Genomic DNA, 25,971 nt, shown 5'->3' with positions numbered 1-25,971 from the left:
ATTTAATCTATATTTTGGAAACTTAAAAAAGTAATTTTCAAAAACTTATTTTTATTTTTATTGTTTTTGAAATTTGACTAAGAATTCAAATGTATTTTGAAAAACAATCAGAATGTACTAAAAAAATTGTGAACAGACAAATATATTTTTAAATAACAGAAGACTAAATATGAAATATAACTCCCAGAAGCATTTCGTCGCTTATCTCTGGGTGCCTAGGTATCCACCGTAAGCCTTTCTTTGTTTGAACCTCGCCTTTAACTTTAAGGCTAATAAATTATCAAATGGAACCTTAAAGTTTTCATTTTTTCAAAACCGAACCTAAACACCTCCATTTTAAAAAATGAAACCTAAAAAGTGAATAGTCTTTCATTTTTCTCATTAATTCATATATCATATAAATAGTAGAACTATTCAACACCCTCAAAACTTTTTCCTTTTTCATACACATCATGCTATAAGTTTCTCACCTTGTTTTCAAAAAAATTATACCTTGAAAACCAATATACCCCAAATAATTAATTTACACTCTAAATATACCATCTAAACAATTTAGAAATACTATAAATAATCAATATATGCAAAACACAAAAGAAAAAACTAGTTTATTTTCCCCCAAAAAGGCATAAGAATGACTACTTTTTTATGTGTCATTTCATACCTATGTTTTTAAGTCCAATTTGATAATAATTTTGTCTCTAATTTTATGTTTTTTTTAACTATCCTTATTTGCTTACAATTTAAATTACTAAATTTCAAATAGAAAATAAGTATTTAAAATCATTTTTTAGTTTTCACAACTTAGACTTAAATTTTGAAATTTTACTTTTAAAAATATAAATAATAAGATAAGAAAAAAAAAACTCGCATAAAAAGAGTGGTCGTTAGATAAAAAGATTTGATTTTTAATATATTTTGGAGATAATGTGGATGGTTGTTTTTAATTTTACACTTTTAGATTCTACATGTAGGATTTTATTTTAATACCGATTTTATTCATTTATATTTATTATAATTATTCGTTTTTTTAAATATAAAAGATTTAGTTTCGTTATCATAATTCTTTAATTATTGTGGGTCCCATACAAATTTTTAAAACTAATCCCTTAATTCACTCATTCAAAAAAGATTTATTCTTTTGATTTACCAATATTATTAATTACAAAAATATCCAAATCATTTTCCCTCCTTTTGTAATTCCCCACCATCAGATTTCTGCTTAATTCACTACTTGAACATTATAAATTATATACGATTAAACTTTTTGAGTTAGATATATCCGAAGACAAACTAAATTCCATATAAACTTCAATATCCTACAATTATCGTCAAATTACTTACAACTATCTCTTTAGTTAATATTCTAATTCAAACTAGTTAATAGTTACAACTAAATGATTCTAACTATTTCTATATCTTTTTTAAATATACTCAACTTAGTATAAGGAATCAAACTCACTATAATATATATCCTCATATATACAATAGTTCACAGAGTTGAGAAACCTGTCATGCCATGCTTCATCAATTTCTACTTTTTCCTTTTAGTGACTGTTAATTCTTTTGTTTGAGAAATTACGTCTAGCAACTCAAGTATCCGACAATAATAGTTCCGTTTCACAACAAATTTTGCATCTCAAATTCTAAATGCATCAATACAATATTCAAAATATATGGATATGATTGATTATTTTTATTTCTAAAATATAGTTTATATATATATATTTCTGATTAATGTCAATCAATTCTTTTTATGTTTTTTTCATTTTAGGTTAATGTTGTATACCAGTACTTATTATAAGTTATAATATATATAATATGTGTACTTTTGAAATCAGCTATTATTAGTGATATAATTAAATACTGTATATACGTCTTTATACTCGATTATAACTTGCATATCATGTATTATTATAAAATTTAAAAAATTATTTTAAGGTGTACAATATTTTAATTTTAGTTTATCTGTGTATATATTTCTTATTATGTCAATTGATTTTGTTCTTGTTTTTTTATTAATTTGTTAATGCTATACATAAATACTTATTATAGGATATATAACATATATACTATGTGTACTTTTTGAAATCAATTATTATTAGGGATCTAATAATATAGTTTATATATGGCCTATTTATGTTGAGTTATAACTTACATACTATGGAGAAGATCATTGTTAGAGATAAAAAAAAGAGAGAGTTCTTAAACAATGGAGACTTCAACACCCATGGAAAAGCATTAGCGTGCAGTACTTCAAAACTCCTCCGGAGACAACCCTTATCCTTGAAAATCTTGAGATTCCTTTTTAACCAAATGAACGAAAGCACTCAACTGCAACAAAACCCACAAAAATCTCACAACAAAAATAGAAAAAAACAATTCGAAAATCAAGAATCTAGTGTAGTAATAAAACCGAAAATCAAACGCACAAAAATTGAATAAGTTTTAAATACCCAAAATCAAACGCAAAAAACCTCTCTTTCATGTGTGCTTAAGTTGAATATGGCATTTAAGTAAAGAAACATGAATATTGAAAGCTAAGCTTACCTCCGACTATCGAAAATGGCTGCCGGAATGTTAGATGAAGAAGAATGAAGAAGACGAAGAACTGGCCGTTTGAGAGAGCCACTATATTGCAGCGGCTGCCAGAAAAGGAAAATAGAATAATGGAGAAAATGAAAGGATTTGGTCAATTTTTTTAAAATAAAATGCTGTAATCCTGGGATTCAAAAAATAAATTCTACTTCTCCATTTTAGTTTTTAATCTTTAAATATTAATTACATACATATAGAAGAGGATATATTTGTAAAATACTAATGGGTTCCATCTCAAATGGTGTATTTTATGACAAAAGTGTAAATTTTAAAAAATGAATCTTTTTGTGTAATTAGTACCTCTCAATAGTCTACTAATCTACTTATCCCTATATTTTGGAATGATGTATTTTTAGTCACTTATATTTTGTTTGGTTTTAAGAAGTAATTGAAATATTAATACAAAATTGTTTCATTTCTTTTTTCTAAAAAAAAAAATCATATTTTGAAACAAATAAATATCTTTTCTTTAAAAAATAAAAATATATTTCGTTTTTTGTAAATATTCTTTTATAAGAAAATTTTTGCTAAAAAAAAATCTTTATAAAGTCATTTTCTCCTAAAAAGTTAGACATTTTTTAAAGCACTCGTGATATTTATAAAAGTAAAAAAAAAAAAAAAAAATCTTTCTTTAAATCTTATTTTAATATTTTCCTAAAACTATGACAGAGATTATTGAGGTGATGAATTTATTTTAGGAGGCCAATTTAAATTCAAATAAACAAAATTTTCTTAATGGCTTGAGGCCACTCATAATAATTATTGTACATTACAATAAAACGAAGACATTTAAAAATAAAAATAAAATTCTTTTTTTAAAAGCCATCATCTTGAAATTAATATGAAAAATTAAATTATCGTTCATTGAACAGTGTTATGAGGTGTTAATACCTTTCACATACACAAAAACCCTAAACCTAAATCTTTTTGTACAGATTAACTTATCCATACATTTGAGTGACTAGACACCCTATAAATAAAGACCGGTGGCGACTCCATTTTTCTCCTCTCGGGAAGAAAGTCGACCGCTTCACATCGCAAATCCGTAGCGACAATATATATAATTTTTTTTTAGTGATATTTACAATGAAGCCATCATGAAATAACCATTCTCAGATCATCGTTTCATTCTCACAATATATAAGACTTCCCCAAAGCTAGAACAAATAAATTATGCACACATAAGAAGGTACAAAAATACTATGAATGACTCAATGTCGAGTGTTCTGAACGTGTCGAATAATCAAACGAAAAAGCTATATGAAGTGAACTTTTTAGAACAAATAAGGATCTCCCAAGTCCTACTACTTAAGATTTAATATCCTACGAGTTACCTAATTAACCAAATGTAGTAGGGTCAGGCAGTTGGACCGTGATTAGTCGAAGTGTACGCAAGCTGGCTTGGACACACGTATTTCAAAAAAAAAAAAGATCTCCCCAGTCCCAAATTTTGTCAAACAAAGTGAGAATGTAATACTTAGAGAGATAATTCCACAAATATTTGATGCTATTTTATGACTCGTTTGATATGTTAGGCAACCAACTCCAGCTCTTTCCCTACTAGAATGAAACAAGTGAAAATACCATCGCCAAGGCTCAGAATATTGTTTAAAGCACACGCTGGACTCGTTCGCATTAAACAATTAGTATGAGTGAGAGAGTAAGAGAGATGCAAAGGTACATAGAAACAAAGCCTACAAATCACATAATACAACAAAGTTCAATAATGTCACTTTCTCGTGCGAGTATGTAGCCATGTCGAGCGCCTACGTCACGTCACAAGAACCCAGGATGATAGGCACTACCCCTAAAATTCAGTATCCAAACAAGCTACCATAACCTTCGAAACCATCGTCCTTGCAAAAGGTATGTAGCTCAAGCTATACCTATTAATCAAAAAAAAAAAGAAAAAAAAAAGTGAATCACAGATAAGGGAGATGGGTGGACAAGCATACAAAAAACATTTTTAGACCATATTATCTTATCCTTTTGAATCAAGGATATACAGATATGAAAGAGAAAACTTTAGCATAGCCCGACTAGTTAATACACATTCCCTAAAGATCGGAGGTTCTAATCTCCACCCACACCCCCGTTATCAACTGAAATTTCACCACTGCTCCAATTCCAAGCCAAGTCATTTTATTCTTACTTCAAACCAACAAAATGGACTTAATAATAAGAATATAGCGAAAGACATTTCATTTGAAATCAACAATCAATCATCAAGAACAAAAAACCCGGACCCCAGTGAAAAGGTTCTTATAGTGATTTACAAATAATTCCTACATAGGAACCTGAGTCGCATACCCTCCAAAGCGATACACTAGAGTTAAGCTTCATTTTAGCTCACCTGCCTAAATATTTCCTTCAAGGGAATTATTTGATTGGGTAGTCTCAGATTCTTCCTAAGCTTGTTTCTTCTGCTTATTTGATTAATAAATTGAGACTTATCACAAGACAACCATCTTCACAATATCGAGACACTTGTTATACATAACTCAACATCCTGGTTCTAAATGATACCTTTTTTTTTCCTGATAAAAGACGGGAACCATGTATTCAAACGACCAAGGAAAAAACCTAAGGGCAGTGCGTTGACAACACCAGAGTAACCACTTTCTAATTGTTCACAATCATATGAAGACTAGAAACAGATGATGATAGTTTGAATGTTTCTAACTCATGGAGTTATATTGGCATCTGCTCCAGATTTTTAAGAGGATAAAAACAGATGTTAAAATAAGTGAGATAAAATAGCAAGACAAGGAGGAAACAAACGGATTCGACTAACCAAATTAGGCCACCAAATTCTAAAATGAGCGCAAGAAGTGTCAACAGCTTGTTGTGGACCTGCAGTATAAGTATATGCAAGTGGGATGAGAAATTAATAATGACTTGCCAAAACGAAGACGAGGATTCTCTATATGTGGGTTTAAGATAGTTTGACAGGACCACAGCACAACTTACATAGAGAGCACAAAAAAGAGCGAATATCATGCTAGCAAGGTATATGGCTGTCGCATAAATCCGAACAGGATCAAGCATCATTGTCACTTGCCTTTTGGGGCCAACGAGAAATGCTGTGCTGCCAAATAAACAATCAAGACACGGGAAAAAAAAACTTATTTATTTATTTTTGGGTGGGGGCACAGGCAGAGGTTTGGTTGAATAAGAAAGCTATCTGGGAGCAAAAGAGTCCAAGGGAGACAATATTTCAATGTGACAGGATCAAGATAAAAACGTTAAATTGAAATAGAAATTAACAGAAATTGATATTTATACAAGAAAGAAAAAATTACAAGTTCTCAAGTACTTCAAGACTTCTAGACTCTCCTCAAAGCTAATCCCAAAATCTACTCGCCATAAATCCCGCCAACCTAATGTATCTATAGTATAGCCACCCCTTTAACAAACTCCTTAGTTAATGCTAATACCTAACATTACTCCGCCCCAAAACATACCTTGTCCTCAAGGTATTGAGAAGTAAATAGCATCTGAATGGCACCAGCTATTGTCCCTTATGTGGAGGCTAAATTAGAGATTAGCTAATAGTGGGACAAATAGAGTTCTATAAGTGCATTCAGTCCCACAATCATATCAATACGTACAGGCTGACAAGGCATGCAAGTGATGATTATTTTCCCACAATTATTGGAGCCGAGACATAAGTATCAGAATCATCATCCTTTGTTATTATATATATATGCCCAAAGATAACTTTGACCAAAGAGTAGTATCTTCTTCTAACTTTCATTGCACACTCTCACTCTTGTGTCGTCGATGCCTATATGTAAATAGTGTCCAGATCTCCCTCCATCATTAGCAACCTTGCTCTAAAAAACCTTTGGTTAATCTCATCGGTCACCATTTCACCTATTTGATTCTCCTTCCTCTTTCTCACAAATTTTGCATCTTCAAACTTACTTTCAGGGTTGCGGCCTTCTTTCTCTCCTCTTTGGTCACACCACCTTTTAGGCCCTATGGATTTTCTCTCACATCTCCTTTACATTGCCAAGTGCCAAGCTCCTCTATCAAACCTCTTCAATCGTACTTTTGTTGATGTTCTCTAGTCTGGCCACGCTCCACCCCTGGGTTGTGAGCATTTAATATTGTTTGTATGGGTTTGACCATTTTTTATCCAAGCTAGTTCAACTTGTGATTCCCAGCATTAAAATTCTACACTTGACTTATTGCTCAATTTGATTCGCCTCCCCTTGATTTTCCATTAGTTCATTGGCATTGCAGGCTTTTTATTTCTTTAGATTTTTAGCTTCCATTTATTTTTCCAGCTTACTTTTAGAATCCCTTCAAATCTATTTCTTCATCTCCAAGTTGCACTGATTCCATAATATTCTTCATTTCGAGCAGCAATATTTGCATTTTCAACAGTATTTCTAAATCTATATCCATGATCAAAATGGATGCTTTGATACCAATTCGATAGAGCTAGAAATTGAAATAAGTATTAGCAGAAATTACTATTGATATAAGAAAGGAAAATTCCAAATTCCTAAGCACTTTGAGAGGCCAGGGCTCTCCGCAAAACTATTCCCGAAATTTACCCACTTTAAACCCCTCCAATCTATTGTGTTTATCACTACTTTTCCAATAAACTCCTTAGTTAATCACTAACATGCCCCTAGCATCTTAATAATATTTCTAATATTTATTGTTTATCATAATAGTATTCCTAACATTCGAAGAGACACACCTTATCCTCAAGGTGTATCCATTAGGGTGGATCACATAGGGGCTTGAAAGGCACTCCCATAAATTCGTGGAAAGCTATTTCTAATGGGCTTCCCTTGTTCTCTCAATTTGGCTTTTGTTTTGTGGGAGATGGTTTGGATACGTACTTTTGGAGGATAGGTGGTTGGAGGATAGACCCTTCTCCTCACTCTTTCCACATTTATATCATTTATCCTCGATAAAGAATCAGTCGGTGGCTTTGTCCAGCCTTCTTCTAGGATTTCTGTGTGAGAGCCCTAATAGAGGTAGTTTGGGAATAGTATTTGTTAAATTATTTTTTCCTATTGTATTTAGATTAGGGTTTTCTTGTTCTAGTAGGTAAGTGTTTTCCTTATCCTAATAGGCAAGAATTTCGTTTTAGTTTCTTCTATGTGACAACTATTTATAGTCTTGTATCAATCCTTTGAAAGAATACAAGAGAATTATTTTTCTTATAATTGACATGGTATCAGAGCCAAGTTTCTTCTGAAATATTTGTGGGAATTAGGGTTTTGTGTCCATTAGGATTTTGTATCCATTAGGGTTTGAAGTTTTGAACACTATTTTGCAAGTGTTCATTGTACCCAACCCACAGCAATACCGCCGCCGCCGCCGCCGACCACTGCCGCCGCTGCCGTTTGCTGATTCGCGTGGCTGCTAGGGTTGTTGTTGTAAAGGGTGGCTGGTAGGGTTTTAAAAGGGAAATCTAAACATTTGTTGGTTTGGTCACGATTTCCGGTTCGGATTGGTTCACGATTTCTGGTTCGACTTGGTTCAGTTTCTAACCTCTGTTCAGCTTAGCCTCGGTTCAGTAATTTTTAGTCCGGTTCTACTTGATTTGGTCCGGTTCAGCAGGTTTACTCCATCTATCCAGCTCTCAGGTTATTTGTTTAACTTTTCTCTAATCAAAGTCAACGGATTCCACCAAAGCTTCCAAAGAAACTATCATGGAAGAAACTAATAAATCTTCCACAGGAGACCTACAATACATCCATCCTACTTATAGATTGGATGGAAAAAATTATTTAAAATGGTTTCAACTTATTCGAACTTTCTTGAAAGGAAAAGGAAAATCGAACCACATTATTGGGGGAGGACCTAAACCGAAAGATCCAAAGTTCGATGCATGAGATGAAGAAGATTCAATGATCATGTCTTGGTTATGGAATTTAATGACTCCTACTGTTAGTGATACATGTATGTTTCTTAAGACTGCAAAGGACATATGGAAAACAATGAAGCAAACTTATTCCAAAGTAAAAGATGATGCACAAATATTTGATATCAAAACTCGTATCTTTGGAACAAAACAAAGTAATCGAACAGTGACAGAATATTCTACAATTCTTCAAAGTTTGTGGCAAGAACTAGATCATTATCAATGCGTTGATATGAAATGTACTGATGATGCTGCTACTCTAAACAAGTTTGTTGAAAAAGACCAAATTTATACGTTTCTTATTGGTCTCAATGTAAAATTTGATGCTGTTCGAATACAAATTTTGGGCAAAGATCTCTCATCTCTGAATGAAGTTATTGGCAGTATTAGAAGTGAAGAATCTCGCCGTAGTATTATGCTGGAACCACAGACAGAAGGATAGATCATGAAAACAGGAGGTACTAAAATGACGGATGAAAAGCAACGTATAGGAGCTAACAATTGGGATGTAGGAAAAACAGGAAATAAAGACCATGTAGGCAAAAAACCAGGGCACATCAAGGATAAATGTTGGAAGCATGGAAAACCTGAAAACTATCAGAATTCGAATTTCAAGAATTGGTCAAATAAAGGTAATGCAAATAGAGGAAATAGTCAAGCTCATATTTCATCAAGTCAGAAAGGCGTTGTGACAGAAGAGATTTCTGAAAAAGGAAAACTAAACACAGATGAGATTGAAACGCTAAGGAGTTTTTTGGAAACCTTAAAAAAGAATCCTAATCAAGGTACATGTTCTGTAGCCTTTTCAGGTACAACTTCACATCCTAAACTCTCTACTTAGATTATTGACTCTGGTGCAACTGACCATATGACAAAGAGTAGTTGTCATTTTTATCTCCTATAGTCCTTGTCCGAGCAATAAAAAAATATCTACTGAGATGGTACTCTATTAACAGTGGCTGGTCAAGGAGACGTCCAAATAAATTCAAACATTACCTTAAAAAATGTGCTCCATATACCCCGGTTAACTGTTGATTTGATATCAGTAAGAAATTTGATACAAGATTTGGGATGCAAAGTAACATTTTTTCCTTCTTGTATTTTTCAGGACCAGGGCAATGGGAAGATGATTGGACTTGCTAAAAAAAAAGATGGACTTTATTATCTTGATGAACCTATTGGCAAGGATAGTGTTGGGAAGGATGTTTAAGTCTTTGTTTCCTCACAAACTCATCCCTCTTTAAATAAACTTTGGTTGTATCATTATAGACTAGGGCATGCCTCATTTAGATCTCTTAAATTTTATTCCCGGATTTGTTCCAAAACTTTAGTTTTGATTCAATACAGTGTGACATTTGTGAATTTGCTAAACACAAGCGTGTTCCATTTCCTAGTAATAATAAACGAACTTCAGTTCCTTTCTCTCTTATTCATAGTGATGTTTGGGGTCCCTCCAACGTGCCAAATACTTCCAAATTACGCTGGCTTATTGTATTCATCGATGATTGTACTAGGGTTTCGTGGGTTTATCTTCTAAAACAAAAATCTGATGTTGGTTCTACCATTCAAACATTCTTCCATATGATCGAAAATCAATTTGGAATCAAACCCAAACGATTAAGGTCTGACAATGCTCGAGACTACTTCAACCAAACATTAACATCGTTCTTTCAAAAACATGGAGTCATTCATGAGTCGTCTTGTGTGGAAACTCCTCAACAAAATGGGGTTGCCGAAAGAAAAATTGGTCACATGCTTTACGTGACCCGTGCCCTTCTTTTCCAAAGAAATGTTCCTAAATCCTTATGGGGGGAAGCTGTACTGACAGCCACTTACTTAATCAATCGGCTACCATCTGCTACTTTAGACAAAAAAACTCCCATGAATATCTTATCAAAATTTTACCCTGATTTCCGTACGACAAATAACTTGATTCCTCGAGTGTTTGGTTGTGTAGCTTTTGTTCATGTTCATAGTTATCAAAGAGGTAAACTTGATCCACGAGCACTCAAATGTATTTTTGTTGGATACTCGAACACTCAAAAGGGATATAAATGCTACCATCCTTCTTCTAAAAAGTATTTCATCTCCGCCGATGTCACCTTTTATGAAGATACCAGCTTCTTTACATCACCTTATCTTCAGGGGGAGAACATATTGTTGGAAGATAAGAATTTACCTATTCCTAACCTCACCTTTCCTTCAAACCCTTTGCCATCACATGCACCAAACCCTACTAACATGGACCCTAGTCAATCCTCTTCATCTTTTAGACACCTCATTAGAGACATCCAACCCCCCTACTACTATGCCATTACAGGTTTATTTGAGAAAGAACACTGAAAAAGATAAGCAAGTCCAAGAGTCTGAACATATCTCTGGAACTGAAATTGACGAGAAAAATATCAGTAATGAGCTTGACACTATAGTATCTACTAATGATATGGATTTGCCTATTGCTTTAAGGAAGGGAAAACGAACTTGTACTCAATATCCATTATCTCACTTTGTATCATATGACAAGCTCTCAAGTCAGTATAGAAGCTTTATGGTGAACCTTACTCATGTAAATATTCCAAAAACATATATGGAAGCAATACAACATGAAGAATGGAGACAAACAATGAATCTTGAAATGCAGGCCTTAGAGAAAAATAGAACATGGGAGTTGGTTAATATGCCTAAAGATAAGAAAGCAGTAGGTTGTCGATGGATATACACTGTGAAGTATAAAGCTGATGGAACACTTGAGAGGTACAAAGCACAGTTAGTTGCTAAAGGATATACTCAAACATATGGAGTTGATTATCTTGAAACCTTTGCACCTGTTGCCAAGATGAACACAGTACGAATACTTCCATCCCTTGCTGTCAACCATGGATGGGACATGTTACAATATGATGTAAAAAATGCTTTTTTACATGGTGATCTGGAAGAGGAAATTTATATGGAGATTCCACTAGGGTATGAGCAAGCAGGAAATAAAGTTTGTAAATTGAGAAAGGCATTGTATGGATTAAAGCAATCTCCTAGGGCATGGTTTGGTAGATTTTCTCAGGTTATGAGGAAAATGGGCTATAAACAAAGTCAAGGAGATCATACATTGTTTATAAAATATTCTGCTGCAGGGGGAGTAACAGCATTGATTGTTTATGTGGATGATATTATTGTTACTGGCAATGATAATAATGAGCAAGATAAACTAAGAAATTGTTTAATCCAAGAGTTTGAAGTTAAAGAACTAGAAAGACTGAAATATTTTCTTGGGATAGAAGTAGCCTATTCTAAACAGGGCATATTCTTATCACAACAGAAATATGTGATTGACTTACTGTCTGAAACGGGAAAGCTTGGTAGCAAACCAATGACAACGCCGATTGATCAAAATCATAGATTATGTGCAGCTGAAGAGAGTCCTCCAGCAAATAAGGAAACTTATCAGAGGTTAGTTGGAAAATTAATATATATTTCTCATACAAGACCAGATATTACGTATGTTGTAGGAGTGGTGAGTCAATTTATGCATAGTCCAAAAGAAGTCCACCTTCAAGCAGTGTATTGTATACTTCACTATTTAAAGAACATTATTAGGAGAGGATTACTATTTAAGAAAAACAATAAACTCAATCTAGAAGTTTATAAAGATGCTGATTATGCAGGATCGATAGACGATAGGAAATCAACTTCTGGCTATTGTACTTTCTTAGGTGGAAATTTAGTAACATGGAGAAGTAAAAAGCAGAATGTAGTTGCAAGATCAAGTTCAGAAGCAGAATTTAGAGCAATGACATTAGGCATTTGTGAATTACTCTAGATAAAGATTATTTTAGAAGATTTGAAGGTTCCATGGGAAGGGCCTATGAAACTTTATTGTGATAATAAGTCTGTCATCAGTATTACACATAATCCAGTTCAACATGATAGAACCAAGCATGTTGAAGTCGATAGACACTTAATAAAAGAGAAATTAGACAGCGGCCTCATATGCACTCCATTTGTACCAACAAATAATCAAATAGCAGATATTCTTACAAAAGGATTGAACAACAACAACTTTGAGCATTTGGTTAACAAACTGGGAATGGAGAATATTCATTCACCAGCTTGAGGGGGAGTGTTAAATTATTTTTTCCTATTGTATTTAGATTAGGGTTTTCTTGTTCTAGTAGGTAAGTGTTTTCCTTATCCTAATAGGCAAGAATTTCGTTTTAGCTTCTTCTTTGTGATAACTATTTATAGTCTTGTATCAATCCTTTGAAAGAATACAAGAGAATTATTTTTCTTATAATTGACATTATTAGTAATTAGTATTGTAGTTAAAGGGTGTTATGGTAATTAGTTAAGGGTGTTATGGTAATTAGTTAAGGGTTAGTTGGTAATAAATAGAAGTATTAGGGAGGGAGGGGAGATATCTTGGAGAATAGTATTTCGGTGAGGAAATTGAGAGAGTTTCTTGGGAGAGAGATAGCCCTCTCGAAAGGCTATCGATATTGTAGTTTATCTTTTGAATTGCAATATAGTCCTCTTGTTAGGTTCTTGTATTCAGGTAGTTCATCCTGGCCATGGATCTCCCATTCGAGGCAGTGATGAAGTTACAGGAAATGTTTAGAGAAATGAGGGAAGGTTGGAGTGAGATGAGACAAATAAAGAAAGAAATGCAAGAAGGGTTTACAATTAGAGAGGAAAAAGAGAGATCAAGAAAGGAAGAAGCAACTGCAAGGAACATTCGAAAGAGCATCCGAAAGCAGGGACGAAAGGTTGCTGGAGGACGGCGATCAAACCCAAGAACGTGGATCGAAGCTCGAAGGAAAATCAATTAAGGTTTGGGAGTGTCTTCGTGCAAGGATACCTAAATAACAGAGAAGAAAAACTGCCCTTACCAGAGTATGAAGAAGCTAAGGAGGAGAGAAAGAATGCAACGACAACGAAATTGCAAAAGGAAGAACGAAGAAGAAATTGAATATCCCAAAAGGACGAGCACGAGTCCGAGTATGGCTGAATCGTATTTACACGGTAGTTTTTCGGTGAAGAAGCGACAGAAAAAGAAGAGAGAACGAATATCGGGGAGGAAGGCTCATATGCGATTGGAAAGATATCGACGGCGAAATTCGAAGGTTGGGCACGGGGAAACGAGGGAGATGCAACGTGCAACGGAGGAAACGGGGGAGATGCAACGTGCAACGGAGGTGGGATGTCGGAAGAGAGGTCGACCATGGGTGGATCTGTGGCAAGTAACGACGAAAAGCCGAACCTGTGAAGCTCGGGGAAAGTGGAAAATAATGGCAAAAATGAAAAAGAAAAGAAAAAGAGGATGGATGGAAGACTTTGTTGGCGAAATTAGGAGTGGTCAAAGAGAATGGTCGGAGCTGCAAGAGTGGTGGTGCCGTCGTCTGCGTTTCAGATGGTCGGAGAAGAAAAGAGGGGCAGTAAAGGTTCTGTGCCCTAATTTTTCTGTAGAAAAATATGAAAGGAATGGGCTGAAATTGGAAGATGCTAAGGGGATGGGCTAGTATTGCATAAAATGGTTGAGGCTCGGGACTTTTCAAGAGCAACTGCAAGGAACATCTGTGGCGTTTTTGTTGGCCCCTTTATTCTTTCATTTTTATCTCATGGTAACTTCAAAAGAAAAGAAGGGTAGTTGAAGATTTTTTTTTTTTTTAGGAAACAAATATTTTATTGATGGTATGAAATATATAAAAGGCCACAAGGGCAATTACAAGAACGTCTTCCAACTTATAATAAGATTGTTAATAGAGTAGCTATTGAAGGGGGAGTAGAAACATTTACACCAACCAAGAGCTAGGATAATAACTCTATCAAAAAAGATATCAAAAGTGAGGGTTTCATCATTGAAGGCCCTGTTGTTCCTCTCCAACCATAGACTCCATACAAATGCCCGAATGAGTTGAACCCAAAAGGTAGCTTTTTCCTTTTTGAATGGATGACCCGCCAAGAGACAATCAAGGAAAAGGGATGGTTGAGTGTGTAGGACTGTTTTCCAACCAAAAGTCGAGAGGAGGCGGCTCCAAAAACGAGTAGCATAAACACAATTGATGAAGAGATGGCCCTGTGTCTCCGATGCCCCGAAGCATAAGTGACAACAACCAGGGGTGAGAGCAATATGAGGGAGCTTCCTTTGTATCCTATCATGCGTATTTATCGCCTTGTGACTAAGCTCCCAACAAAAGACCTTTACTTTCTCAAGGCATCTTCCTTGCCATAGACTAGGATAAAGGGTGGGGTCAGGTGGGGGTCGGAGGTGTTTAAGATTATGAATGCTGATTTAGCGGTGAAAATTCTGGAGGTTTCATGGGACCACATCCATAAATCCTCCCGAGGGGGAGGGACAATTTGATTTAGTATGTGTGATAGACGCATCCAACCATTAATTTCCTCATCCTTGAGTGGCCTGCAGAAGCTGTAGTCCCATGAGGAGGTAGTTTTGGACCTGTGGTCTGCGATTGTCGCTCCCTTGATCGAACCTAAAGCATAAAGGCATGGGAAGAGGCTGGCAAAGGTTCCCTCTGTAAGCCATTTGGCATTCCAAAAGCTTATCAGGCTTCTTTGTCCCACCCGGCAAATGAGGCTGTTTTGTTGAAAAATCACAGTCCACGCCCTTTGCAATTGGAGTAACAGATGGCAAGCCAAATGGTCGAGGATCATGTGTATTTGGAATAAATGAATTCCCTCCATAATTGGTTGTATTCGATTGTGTAGCACCAAACCCACTTGGATAGTAGAGCACGATTTATGTGCGTTATGTTACCAATGTCGAGGCCTCCTTGGTTGAAAGGGAGTTGTGTACGGTTCCAATTGATTAGGCGAGGCTTTCCATTAGTACTTGGCCCTTCCCACAAAAAGTCCCTGAAGATCTTGTCCATCTTCTCAGCTTCTTTGCCCGAGATTTTGTAGAGAGAGAGGTAGTATGTGGGTAGTTTGAAGGATGGTGTGCCTCCCCCCTTTAGAAATTTGCTCCACTTGCATAATCAGTTCCGTAGCTTTTCAACGATTGGCAGCCAGAAAGCTTCTTTTTGGGGGTTTCCATTCAGTGGTAGACCCAAGTAAGTACTTGGCCATGACCCAGATGAGCAGCCCCATGCCTTAGCGATTTGGCTTGTGATCTGTGGGCTAATGGAGATGCCAAATACACTAGATTTATAGTAGTTTATGTTGAGTCCTGAGGCAATCTCAAAGTACTTGATGACTTTGTGGAGATTTTTGATGCTAGAGGGATCCTTGTTGGTGAATAGAAGGGTGTCATCTACGAAAAGGAGATGGTTAATTTTAATCAAACCACACCTAGATACATAACCTAAGAGTTGACCTCATCAATCCCGATGGGAAGCAGCTGGCTAAGGACGTTTGTGATCATGATGAATAGAAAAGGGGATAGGGGATCCCTTTGTCTCAATCCTCTTGTGGCCGTGAATTTGCCCCTCGTAATGGAAAAGCTTGTTGTGGAGATGTATTTCCTTATCCATTCCCTCCATTTCACCCCAAAACCTTTGTATTGAAACTAGGGGTGTAATAATTTCGGGTCGGGTCAGTTTCCTCAAGAAACCGAACCGACCCGAACTCAAGTCGGCTCGGTTCTGGTTGTTGTCGGGTCGGATCGGGTCAACTTCGTTTTTTTTTCCTCTTCTTCTTCTTCTCCTTCTTATTCATGGGTTGTTCAGTCTTCTCCATCTCTGAAATCTCACTTAAAATAAAAATCCACTATAAAATTTAAAGAAACCTACAAAATTAGTGTAATTTGATTTTGAACCCACTTTAATCTAAACAAATCTTGATTTGATTTTGAAACCCACTTCAATTTTTTACTTTCTTTAGATCTTAGAAAGCCCACAAAAACCTACTTCAAATCTTCTTTCTTCTTTAGATCTTCTTTCCATTAAAACCCACAAAATTCAGATCTTCTTCTTCATATCTTCTTTCCATGGAAACCCACAAAAATCAAATCTTCTTCTTCATATCTTCTTTTCATGAAAACCCACAAAAATCAAATCTTCTTTCCATGAAACCCACTACAAATCTTAATCTTCAAAACCGACCTCCATGACAATCCAAAAAATCCACTTAGAATCTTCTTCATCAAAAGCGACCTCCATGAAAATCCACTTCAAAATCAGAACCATCTCGTCGTTACTCCGCCGTGAATCAATTAGCTCGCCGGTGCGTAGGGAGGCCGCTGCACCGTCGCCGTCACGCATCTCCTTTTGTCGCCGCCGTAGATCTTCTTTGTCGCTACAGTCGTGGATGTTTTTCTTGCCGACGCATTTGGAGAGGAAAGGATGGGAGAAGCATTTGGGAGGGAGAAAGAGGGAGAAGCATTTGGGGAAGAGAGAGGGAGAGAGTAAACAGCGCAACATAGAGAGTAAATCTATGGTTATGTGTTTATAAAGGTCGGTTTGGTGTAACCGAACCGAACCGACTTGATTTTTATTTTAATCGAACCGAGCGATTCGGTTCGTCGGTTCGGTTCCAAACTTACACCCCTAATTGCAACACCATATCAAGAAAGTCCCAGTTGACCATGTCGAACGCCTTCTCTAGATCAAGCTGGATCACTACACCTTCCATATTCCGGGGTTTCCACCCATCAATAATTTCATTCGCTATGAGAGCGGAATCCAGAATTTGTCTCCCCTCTACAAAATCAAATTGATGGTCAGCAATGGTTCGGGGAAGTACCTTTTTAAGTCTTTCTGGGAGGACACGGGCAAGGATTTTGTAGGCGCATGGAATGAGGTTGATGGGTCTGTAATCGTGCACTATTTTTGCATCTTTCCGTCTGGAGACGAGACAGATGTAAGTCTCATTAAGGGCAGTGTTGGATTCATCATATTCTATTCCCTTTCCCCTTTCTTCTAATAAGCATATAAAGTTCAAGCACAAAAGTTCCATTAACATTCCTGGGAGAATCATACTCACAAATCACATGAAGCAACCGTCAAAACCTATCAGCACTTACCACCCACCCACTTACCAAACAACAGTACTGTGAAAACCAACAAGACCAAATAAGAATATTATCACATATGAATAGGATTCAAGACATATTTAGCTGACTGCAATGTCGAATAAAATTTCATAAAATAGGAGACAACTTTCAATCAAAAGCAAAGAGAGTTACTAGAATGGAAGATATGGTATACACCATAAGCCAAGGAAAGCTTTCGACAAAGCGTCCCAATAAGCATTAATCAGAACATAGAACAACATATAAACACAAACCTTCCAAGTGACAGCAAGTTGCCCAATGTGAAAGCTATTCCAAATTTAATTGGCTTGAAGAAAACTAGCATCGACTGTTGCATGTAAATAAACAAGATGCAAATTAGTGCTTACAAGAAGATAACCAATTCCATATAGAGTCAGAGTGTTGAATATATCAAATTTAGACACCTTTCCTTGACCTGAAAATCACACGAAGGTTAGAATTCCCTGCTTCTAGCTTCGTGTGAGCATATCAATACAAGGCAATTTAAAAATTGTGAGAACGGAGTTTTAAGACCTTTTCAGAAAAACATACATGAAGATGACATGATATATCTGCAGCTGTGTTACAAAATAATCACAGATTTTGTCTGAAACTGTAAAAGATCATTCAGACAAAAATCTTGACAAACAGTGCAAGAATATCTTCATCCACCGCAGTTTGTTTTTTTTTTTTTTTTTTTTTTTTTTTTACAATCATCCACCGCAGTTCTTAAAACATCTTATGGGAATGTCTTTTTCATGATGTTCAGCTTAAATTTTGGTAACCCTGTCAAAGTTTCAACAAATTTCTGCTAAAACCTCCTTCAATCCTTGGTTTAAAGAAAAAGCAAAAATCTTGAGGATAAATATAGTGATTGCTAATAGTTTGGTTGTTATTCATTGAAAGAAGCAGCCACGACTTTAAAAAGTTGTCTAAGTGTGGATGAAATCAATGATTTTAATGTTTTTCTTAGCCTCTCCTCTAGATGAAGTTCTCAAAAAAAAAAAAAAAAAATCCTTTGTAGTATCTCTTCCTTTTTTATTCAAGTCAATTGAGAAACCTTCTGTAGATCTTTAATGACTTATTGTGAGAGTCCTAATGGGTATATAGTTTGGGGATAGTATTAGTATATGAGCTAGGGGGTTATAATAATTAGTTAGGGGTAAGTAGTTATAAATATAGGATTTAGGGAGAGGAAGGGGCATCTTGGAGAATGGTTTATGGTGAGGAACTTGATAGAGTTCTTGGGAGAGAGATAGCCCTCTCGAAAGGCTATTGATATTGTAATTTCTCTTTGATATTGCAATATAGTCATCTAGTTTTGTTTAGTGTATTTAGGATCCTAACACTTTACTCCCTTTTTGTTATCTTTTGGATCTAAAATACTTCTTCATATCCAACAATAATCAAGTTTCATCAAAAACCTTTCTATCTGTTCCACGTACAAATTGCTACACAAAGATAAGTTCCATATGATTTATACTAAAATGATAGAACATATTAGAAGACACAAGACAGCAATAAATTGGCAAAAAGTATATGATATCATCTCGGGCCTACATTTTCAGATGCATTACAAACAAAAAGATCACTTTTCCATATGAAGACAAAGTGGCTCTTGTGAGTTATAGTATAGTAAATTAACAATTGGCATGACTTGATAAAGAAAAGTGAGATTAATATTAGTTTCAATAACACTTACCATCAATGTACACGTTAAACCAGCAGTAAAGCATATGGCAAAACCATAAAATCTCTGTTAAATTGAGAGAGGGAGAGGGATGAATTAGTAGGGCAAAATTTGCCAACATATGAACAATATTAAAAGCACAATATTGGATGCAGAAGGATAATGGGAAGGGCATTAATTCGCATATTCTGAAAAAGTCAAATTGTGGATCAATCAATCAAAAGTTCTTTCCCTTCATCCAGTCATGGGGGAAGGCAACTAATCAACCTTCAGAACATGATGGCAATTAGGCACTGTAGCTTCAATTTTTTTTTTTTTTGAAATAGGCCATATATTCACAAAAAATAGATCAAAAGGCAGCCTATGGGTGGGAGGTATAAGCAACCCCTGCCACAATCAACTAATACGAAAAAGGCTTCCAATCAAGATTTATTGTATAAAAAACCATGTGATTTCCGGAAAAAGTGTGGGGCACTCCAATTTTCTTCTGTTCACAAAGAGCTGTATGATTCAGCAGATTGGTTCACATAACCAAGTTTGACAAGTAAAAAATACTCAACTATCGACTCCACAAACTGGACCCAACTTTTGATGTACTTAACTAGATGGATCCTCCAAAACATTTTGCAGATGAATAATTCAATTGAGCCTTGAGTAACATGACTAAGTTAACACATGGTAGGCATCCAATGCTCAGTTAGATGCTTAAAAAAGTTTTAAATCTTCAACATTCTGTGATCATAGAGACATACACCGTATGTTCAAACACGTGGATATAGCAAATATTAGAGAAAAATAAAGAATCTCAATGGAAAACAAATGGACTGGTTTATTGGGCTCACTTAAACTCATAATTGCATGGCCATCGACATCTCTGTGCTTTTTTTAGAAAAAGAAAAGATTTAATAAGATAATGAATACTCTTTTTTGGCTTTAAAACTGCATTCATGAAGGAAAAAAAGAAAGTACAAGAAGGTCATACTAAAAACAAAGGCCATCATAAAACAAAAAAAGCTTCAAAAGTAAAACAAATGCAACAAATAATAATTAGAGGAAAGGGATCCTCCTATTCCTTTTAGGTCAAATGTACCAAAAGACTGTAAAACTAGCTTGGTCAAAGGAAACGCTCTGTCTCAAAAAGGGGTGGGGTGTCATATTTAATTCCATTAACATGATGCAACAATTGAATTATTGAAAAAGGGGAAAAGCTGTAGCACTGGACAACCAAAGACCTTTAAGAAACTCTGCCAAATCTTCCCCAAAGAAATAGCATCTTCAAAAAAATATGATTCAAACCCTCACTTTCCCATTTTCATGGCCACGTATTTATAAGTATTATGTATATGGATGACATTCTTCCATTCTTTCTCTCTCTAATTATAGAAATTATGCCCCTGCTGTTTGTTTATTCTTATTTTTTTATAGGGAACAGGTAGATAGCCGTTTAAAAAAGAGACAAACAAAATATCCTAAAGGCCATAGGAACAAGGTGTCCCATTCCCCAATGGAGGACCAAACGAAAGGCTTCTAATCTAGGTTAATAACAAAAGAAGTGTAGTTGCTGGCTCAGGGGAATCGTGAGAAGAGATGAGAAAACCCAAGAAAGGGATGACCAGTGTATAGATATGAAAAAAAAAAGGCACGATCTTTTGTCATTTCTGTGATTTCAACTCTTGTTCCTCTTAATCTCTTGTCTCCTTCAAAGGTATATCGTTTCTTTCAATCGGAATGGAAAGAAGAAGGCATTGGGAAGTCTACATCTATGTTTCTAAGGGGATTCATGGCCAACAAGAAGGGCATGGAGAGGGATTGTTCCCTGTGTCTTTCTTTTTTTTTTTTTTGGTATGAAACAAATATTTAATTGATGGTATGAAATATACAAAAGACCACATGGACAATTACAAGAAAGTCTTCCAACTTGTAATAAGATCATTAAGAGAGTAGTTGTTGAAAGGGGAATAGAAACATTTACACCAACCAAGAGCTAGTACAATAACTCTATCAAAAAAAGGCTATCAAGAGAGTCTAGAGAGTAGTTGTTCCCTGTGTCTTTAATAGATGAGTATTTTTGGTTGGATAGGGAGAAGAGTCTAGGAAAACATTTGCATAATGGTTTCGTTCTAATCTTCTGATGAAGTCAAAAATTTGTGGAGTCATTTCCAACAGAGCATCTAGCCAATAAGATCTTTATGCTTGAGAATGCTCTTCCAAGAACACTAGGATAAATGTGATGCATATGCTCTTCCTTCTCTAACATGTACGAAGTTGCACTTTGTACCAATTGACAAAGGGTGAGCCCCCATCCATGTTTGAACCTTTCTAAAGGTCACGAAAAGAGTTTCCCTATATCGATAACCTAGATGGATATAGAAAAAGTGACATTTAGTAGGTAGGGAGGTTGGATAATGTCGCTTCTTTGATTGTTAGGTGGCCACCTTTGGAGATGGAGGAGTTTTTCCATTTATAAAGTCAGTTGATTCTTTCAATAATATGGACTCAAAAACAGATGAAGAAATGGAGCAGTATTTACCATTACGGGAATGCTCAACAAAACTTGGCCACGAGTCATTCCTGAAAGGTTGAAACCAAACTAGTCCACATAGGTTTGAGGGCTGAATTTGCAATGTTAAACTTAATCCCCAATAATTCAAATTGTCCATAATTAATGTTGATCTCAAATGCATCCTCAAAGATCTTGATGATATTAAAGATATTGTTGATACTAACTCTGTCCTTGGTTGAGAAGATAATAGTGCTGTCTGTAAATTAAGAGGATTAATGGATAGGGAAGGCTTCCCCAATATTAGAACCCTTGGAGAGACTGCAAGAACGGCTTTGGGAGAGAATTCTCCTGAAACAATCCACTACAATGATCAAGAGAAAGGGAGAGAAGAAATCTCCTTGTCCAAGATCTCTCTTTCTTTTAGTACAACAAATATGGGGCGAGGATTTTAACCTCCAACCTAAAGGAAATAAGTAAATGTCTTAACTACTAAGCTATGCTAATATTGGCCCTTGTCCAAGATCTCTTGAGGCAAAGTTGTATGCTCGATAGGGTTCAATCCCTTACAACATTTACTAAATTCTGCCGGTAGTAAAACAAAGTTCTCCTTTGAAAACACTTCTAAGTTCTAATTTAAAATAACTGAAGTTTTACTTTTCAACAATGAGTATTGTATAATCCAATTGATCCAAACAAAACTGTAATAGAATTCCAGTTACATTCCGACTGTGTTAGACCATCTTTCAAAAATCAAACTCAGCAATGCAAAATGTATCCTGAAGTTGCAATACCGCATCAAATGTAATACAATACAATAAATGGCAGATAAAGATCAAACCACTAGTTTCCTACGCTAAATTCAGCGACAAGAGAATCAAAATAAGAACCTAAAAATGAAACCTGTTTGGTGGACAGCGTGCAGTTGCGGTTGAAATCGTCCATAAACCAGGAAGAGGAACCGTCATCCATTGTAGCAGTAGTAGCTTGATGTTCTTCGTCCGCCTCAACTCCTACTAACATTTTCATTTTCTCAAACGCCTGATTCATCTTATCCATGGCTCCTCCGCCGCTTCAAATTCCGTCGCTGTTTCCGGTGAGAGGAAGGGAGAGAAATGAAGAAGATAATGAAATTCAGACAGATCTAAAACAAAGGAATCTATGAAATCGATACTTCCAACTGCTTCGAAGCAAAATCTTGCTACCAGAAATCACCGATTCACCCGCAACCCGTCGCCGTCGGGGTCCACCGCGGTCGTTCAGAGATTTTGAGGTGTCAACTTTCAATTTAAGAAAATAATTTTAAAAAAAAATTCACACACACACACATATATATATATGTTAAACTACAAATTTAGTAAAAAAAATAATTAAAAAAAAGCCTTTCAAAAATAGATCTTATAAATCTTTCCTATCTCAATTGTGTGTATAATGAAAATGGGATGACATGTTGGAGCATAGTTTAACAGTAATTGATATCTATACTTGATTAAGAGATACATTAATATTTCTATCGACATTTTTATGTAACTATAAGTTCAACATCGATATTACGATAAATCGGAATTTTCATCGTATTACAAAAATTAGATAAAATATGAACAATTTCAACTAAAGGTTGCTACTATATATATTAATATTAATAATTTTTAGAAATTAAATTAATATTAATTTAAATATTTTTTATGACTTTTAAATTTTTAAATTTTTATAGAAATATCTATCGACATCGATATTTTATTAATATTTATATGAAAGTGAGACCTCGACATTTTCACAACCGATATCAATCTTTAATTTGGATCGCACTCGCTTTACACTATTATATTGGTTTAAACAAATTTTGGAGGGCCTTGGATATGTGACTATTTTTATTTATTTGTTTTAAAAAGACACTACTATTTTTATATTAAAAAATGACACTCCTAATGGTATGCATGAAAATAATTACATTGAACACTATTTATAACAAAGTTTGTTTTCTTTAAAACAATTCGATACCTCAGTGAATAAGCCATCAATTATATTTTTTTAACAATCGGAGGTTTACTTATTATCTACCTCGACAATAAAATTTATATCATTTTTTATGAATAAAAAAACGAAAAGTACTCACATATTTTAAAATACTAGTATTTTAGCTCGTATTTCGTACGTTATATATTGATTTTTTCACTCCAAGCAAATTATACAAATGTAGGAATATTTAATTGGGGAAAAGAAGGTAGGACTTATTTTGTCGTTACTCGTAAAATATATATAATTACACAAAATTTTGTAGTTTTAATGTAATTTCTCCCTTGAATTCTTAGAATTAGGAGGTTGTATACAGGTATGACAAAAATACCCATGGAATCCTCAGGTCGGAGATTCCCCGATTTGACCCCGTCCTCGGTCAAATCGAGGATCCCAAAGGGTTTCCCGGTGGGGACGGGAATCGGTCCCCCTGTCCTATTCCCGTCCCCACCCGTTTAATTTTTTATTACTTTTTTATATAATAATATTACTATATATTAATTTTATAAATACTTTTTAATTAAAAAAAACTCAAGCTAATACCCATTTAGCCACTTCACTTTTATACTAATGATAACCAAAATTAATTAAAAATTAAAAATTAAAAATTAAATCTAAAAATTAAATTAAAAAATTAAAAAATATATATTTATAACGAGAACGGGTTATCAATCACTGCCCCGTTTCAACCCCCAAAATTTTGGGGACGTGGGCGAGAATGGGTGAAAAACCCCAACGAGGTGGGGATGGAGATGACCCACACCCTGTTGCCATCCCTAGTTGTATATATAAAAATTTAGAATTCAAAATTTTAGATGTGAAAATGTGAGAAGAGGTTAAGCCGTAAATTAATATTATTTATGTAGAGGTGTGAAGTGAACTTAATATTTATTATAGATTAAAAAAATTAATAAGTTCTACGTATAAAAAAGTGATGAATGAGGTGTTATATAAAAAAAACTATCCTATTTTATTACAACTTGCATTTTTTTTTTTGGAAATTTATTTTATTATATAATATATCTGATATGATTGATTCTTTAAGAGTAGATTATAATATTAAGATATGTTTAAATTTTATAATAACTTATGTATACATTCAAAACAACAAATTTGCTATAAAATTTCTTTCAACTATATAATAGGCAAATTTCTTTCAACTATATAATTAACCTATGAGTATACAATATCAATCCTATAATTTGTTTTTTTGACAGACAATCCTATCCATTATTTATTAATCTAATCCGTTGGCTTTCCCAAAATCAAAATTCATTCATGAATCAGAATGAAAGGGCTAGAAGCGAGCGCTTCTAGCTACTTCGCCTACTTATTATTATGACGGAAATGAACGTGCTATTTTCAAATCGATTGATAGATAGCATGATCTGTTCTGATAGATCAAAAGAGTCGAAATGTCTCGCATAATTTATATTTTATTAAAATTAAAATTAATTTACATATTTCTAATTTGAATCAAAATATCTTCTTTAAGAATTCAAAAACTGTATTCCAAAAAAGGGAAAAAAATATTCAAAAGATTAAAATATACAAATATCCATACAAATTTAAAATATTAAAATAATTTGAAGATTAAATATAAAATAATATGAAAATAATAGCTAGTAGGTAGGAAAGAAGAAAATTGATATGCACGTCATTTTAAAAAATGGATTTACTTCTCATCCATGCTTGAGATCACTAAACAACAATCTTAGAGACCAAAAAATTAAAAAAAAAAATCTAAAAAAATAAGACTAAAGAAAATGGTAGTTTAAATTGTGATAGAAAATGAGTCATCTTAGCATGATAGGAAATGAAAGAGTTACAAAATTTATGAGATTCCAAAATTTTTTACATTAAAAAATTAAATATAATTAAGGGTTATAATGCTTAAATTAATTTATGTAAATTGGGACGTACATGCTACGTTTTATGATTAATATAATTTAGGTAATTAATATAATTTAATAATATTGGAAAACTGCTAAAGTGAGCATAACTAAGCGGTAATTGCTAAAATAACCATGAGCGGCTACGATATTATAAGTTTCTTCCTCTTGCTCGAAACTGTAACCTTCATTAAGATCCATTTTCTATGGTTTTCCCTTTAACAAACTAAAAGTTACCAAAGAACCATGCATAACATTGATGTCGCCGAATACACTGGCTACATCTAATATGTGAAATGGGTGCATAATGATGTTGTGCTCAGTCTAGAATACAATCATGAAGTTGAAAGCATGAGAGGTTCCTAGAGGCATACCGTGAAAAAAGCTTCCTTGACCAATTGGGTAGTC

At 34.5% G+C, this 25,971-nt stretch overlaps 1 protein-coding gene across 3 annotated transcripts; it reads right to left on the bottom strand.

The window, feature by feature from the left end:
• Positions 1 to 4,176: 4,176 nt before the first annotated feature.
• Positions 4,177 to 22,948, bottom strand: LOC111024936 (Got1/Sft2-like vescicle transport protein family). 3 transcript variants are annotated; one of them, XM_088120703.1, is made up of 7 exons: positions 22,861 to 22,948; positions 22,559 to 22,742; positions 19,168 to 19,221; positions 17,720 to 17,793; positions 5,566 to 5,683; positions 5,390 to 5,448; positions 4,177 to 4,481 (listed from the first exon to the last, which is right to left on the bottom strand). In XM_088120703.1, the coding sequence occupies exons 2-7, from the start codon at positions 22,712 to 22,714 to the stop codon at positions 4,403 to 4,405; spliced, it is 540 nt and encodes a 179-aa protein (XP_087976829.1). In that variant the 5' UTR covers positions 22,715 to 22,742; positions 22,861 to 22,948; the 3' UTR covers positions 4,177 to 4,402. The 3 variants fall into 3 exon arrangements, with proteins under 3 accessions (XP_087976829.1, XP_087976828.1, XP_087976830.1); XM_088120702.1 differs by having other exon boundaries at positions 22,559 to 22,942; XM_088120704.1 differs by lacking the exon at positions 19,168 to 19,221 and having other exon boundaries at positions 22,559 to 22,942.
• Positions 22,949 to 25,971: the final 3,023 nt, after the last annotated feature.

This window comes from Momordica charantia, assembly GCF_013281855.1.
Source record: "Momordica charantia cultivar OHB3-1 chromosome 2 unlocalized genomic scaffold, Mcharantia_2.0 BLBB01000002.1, whole genome shotgun sequence".
NCBI lineage: Eukaryota > Viridiplantae > Streptophyta > Magnoliopsida > Cucurbitales > Cucurbitaceae > Momordica > Momordica charantia.
The sequence above is the reverse complement of the archived record's forward strand: the minus strand, read 5'-3'. Positions and strand labels throughout refer to the sequence as shown.

What these genes read in the sequence shown, in the direction of transcription:
- LOC111024936 (XM_088120703.1), bottom strand. Translation starts at nt 22,714, where the DNA reads ATGGATAAGATGAATCAGGCGTTTGAGAAAATGAAAATGTTAGTAGGA. An exon ending in GCACGCTGTCCACCAAACAG is followed by an intron (nt 19,222 to 22,558) that starts GTTTCATTTTTA and finishes TCAATTTAACAG; the next exon opens with AGATTTTATGGTTTTGCCAT. An exon ending in AACTTGCTGTCACTTGGAAG is followed by an intron (nt 5,684 to 17,719) that starts GTTTGTGTTTAT and finishes TTTATTTGGCAG; the next exon opens with CACAGCATTTCTCGTTGGCC.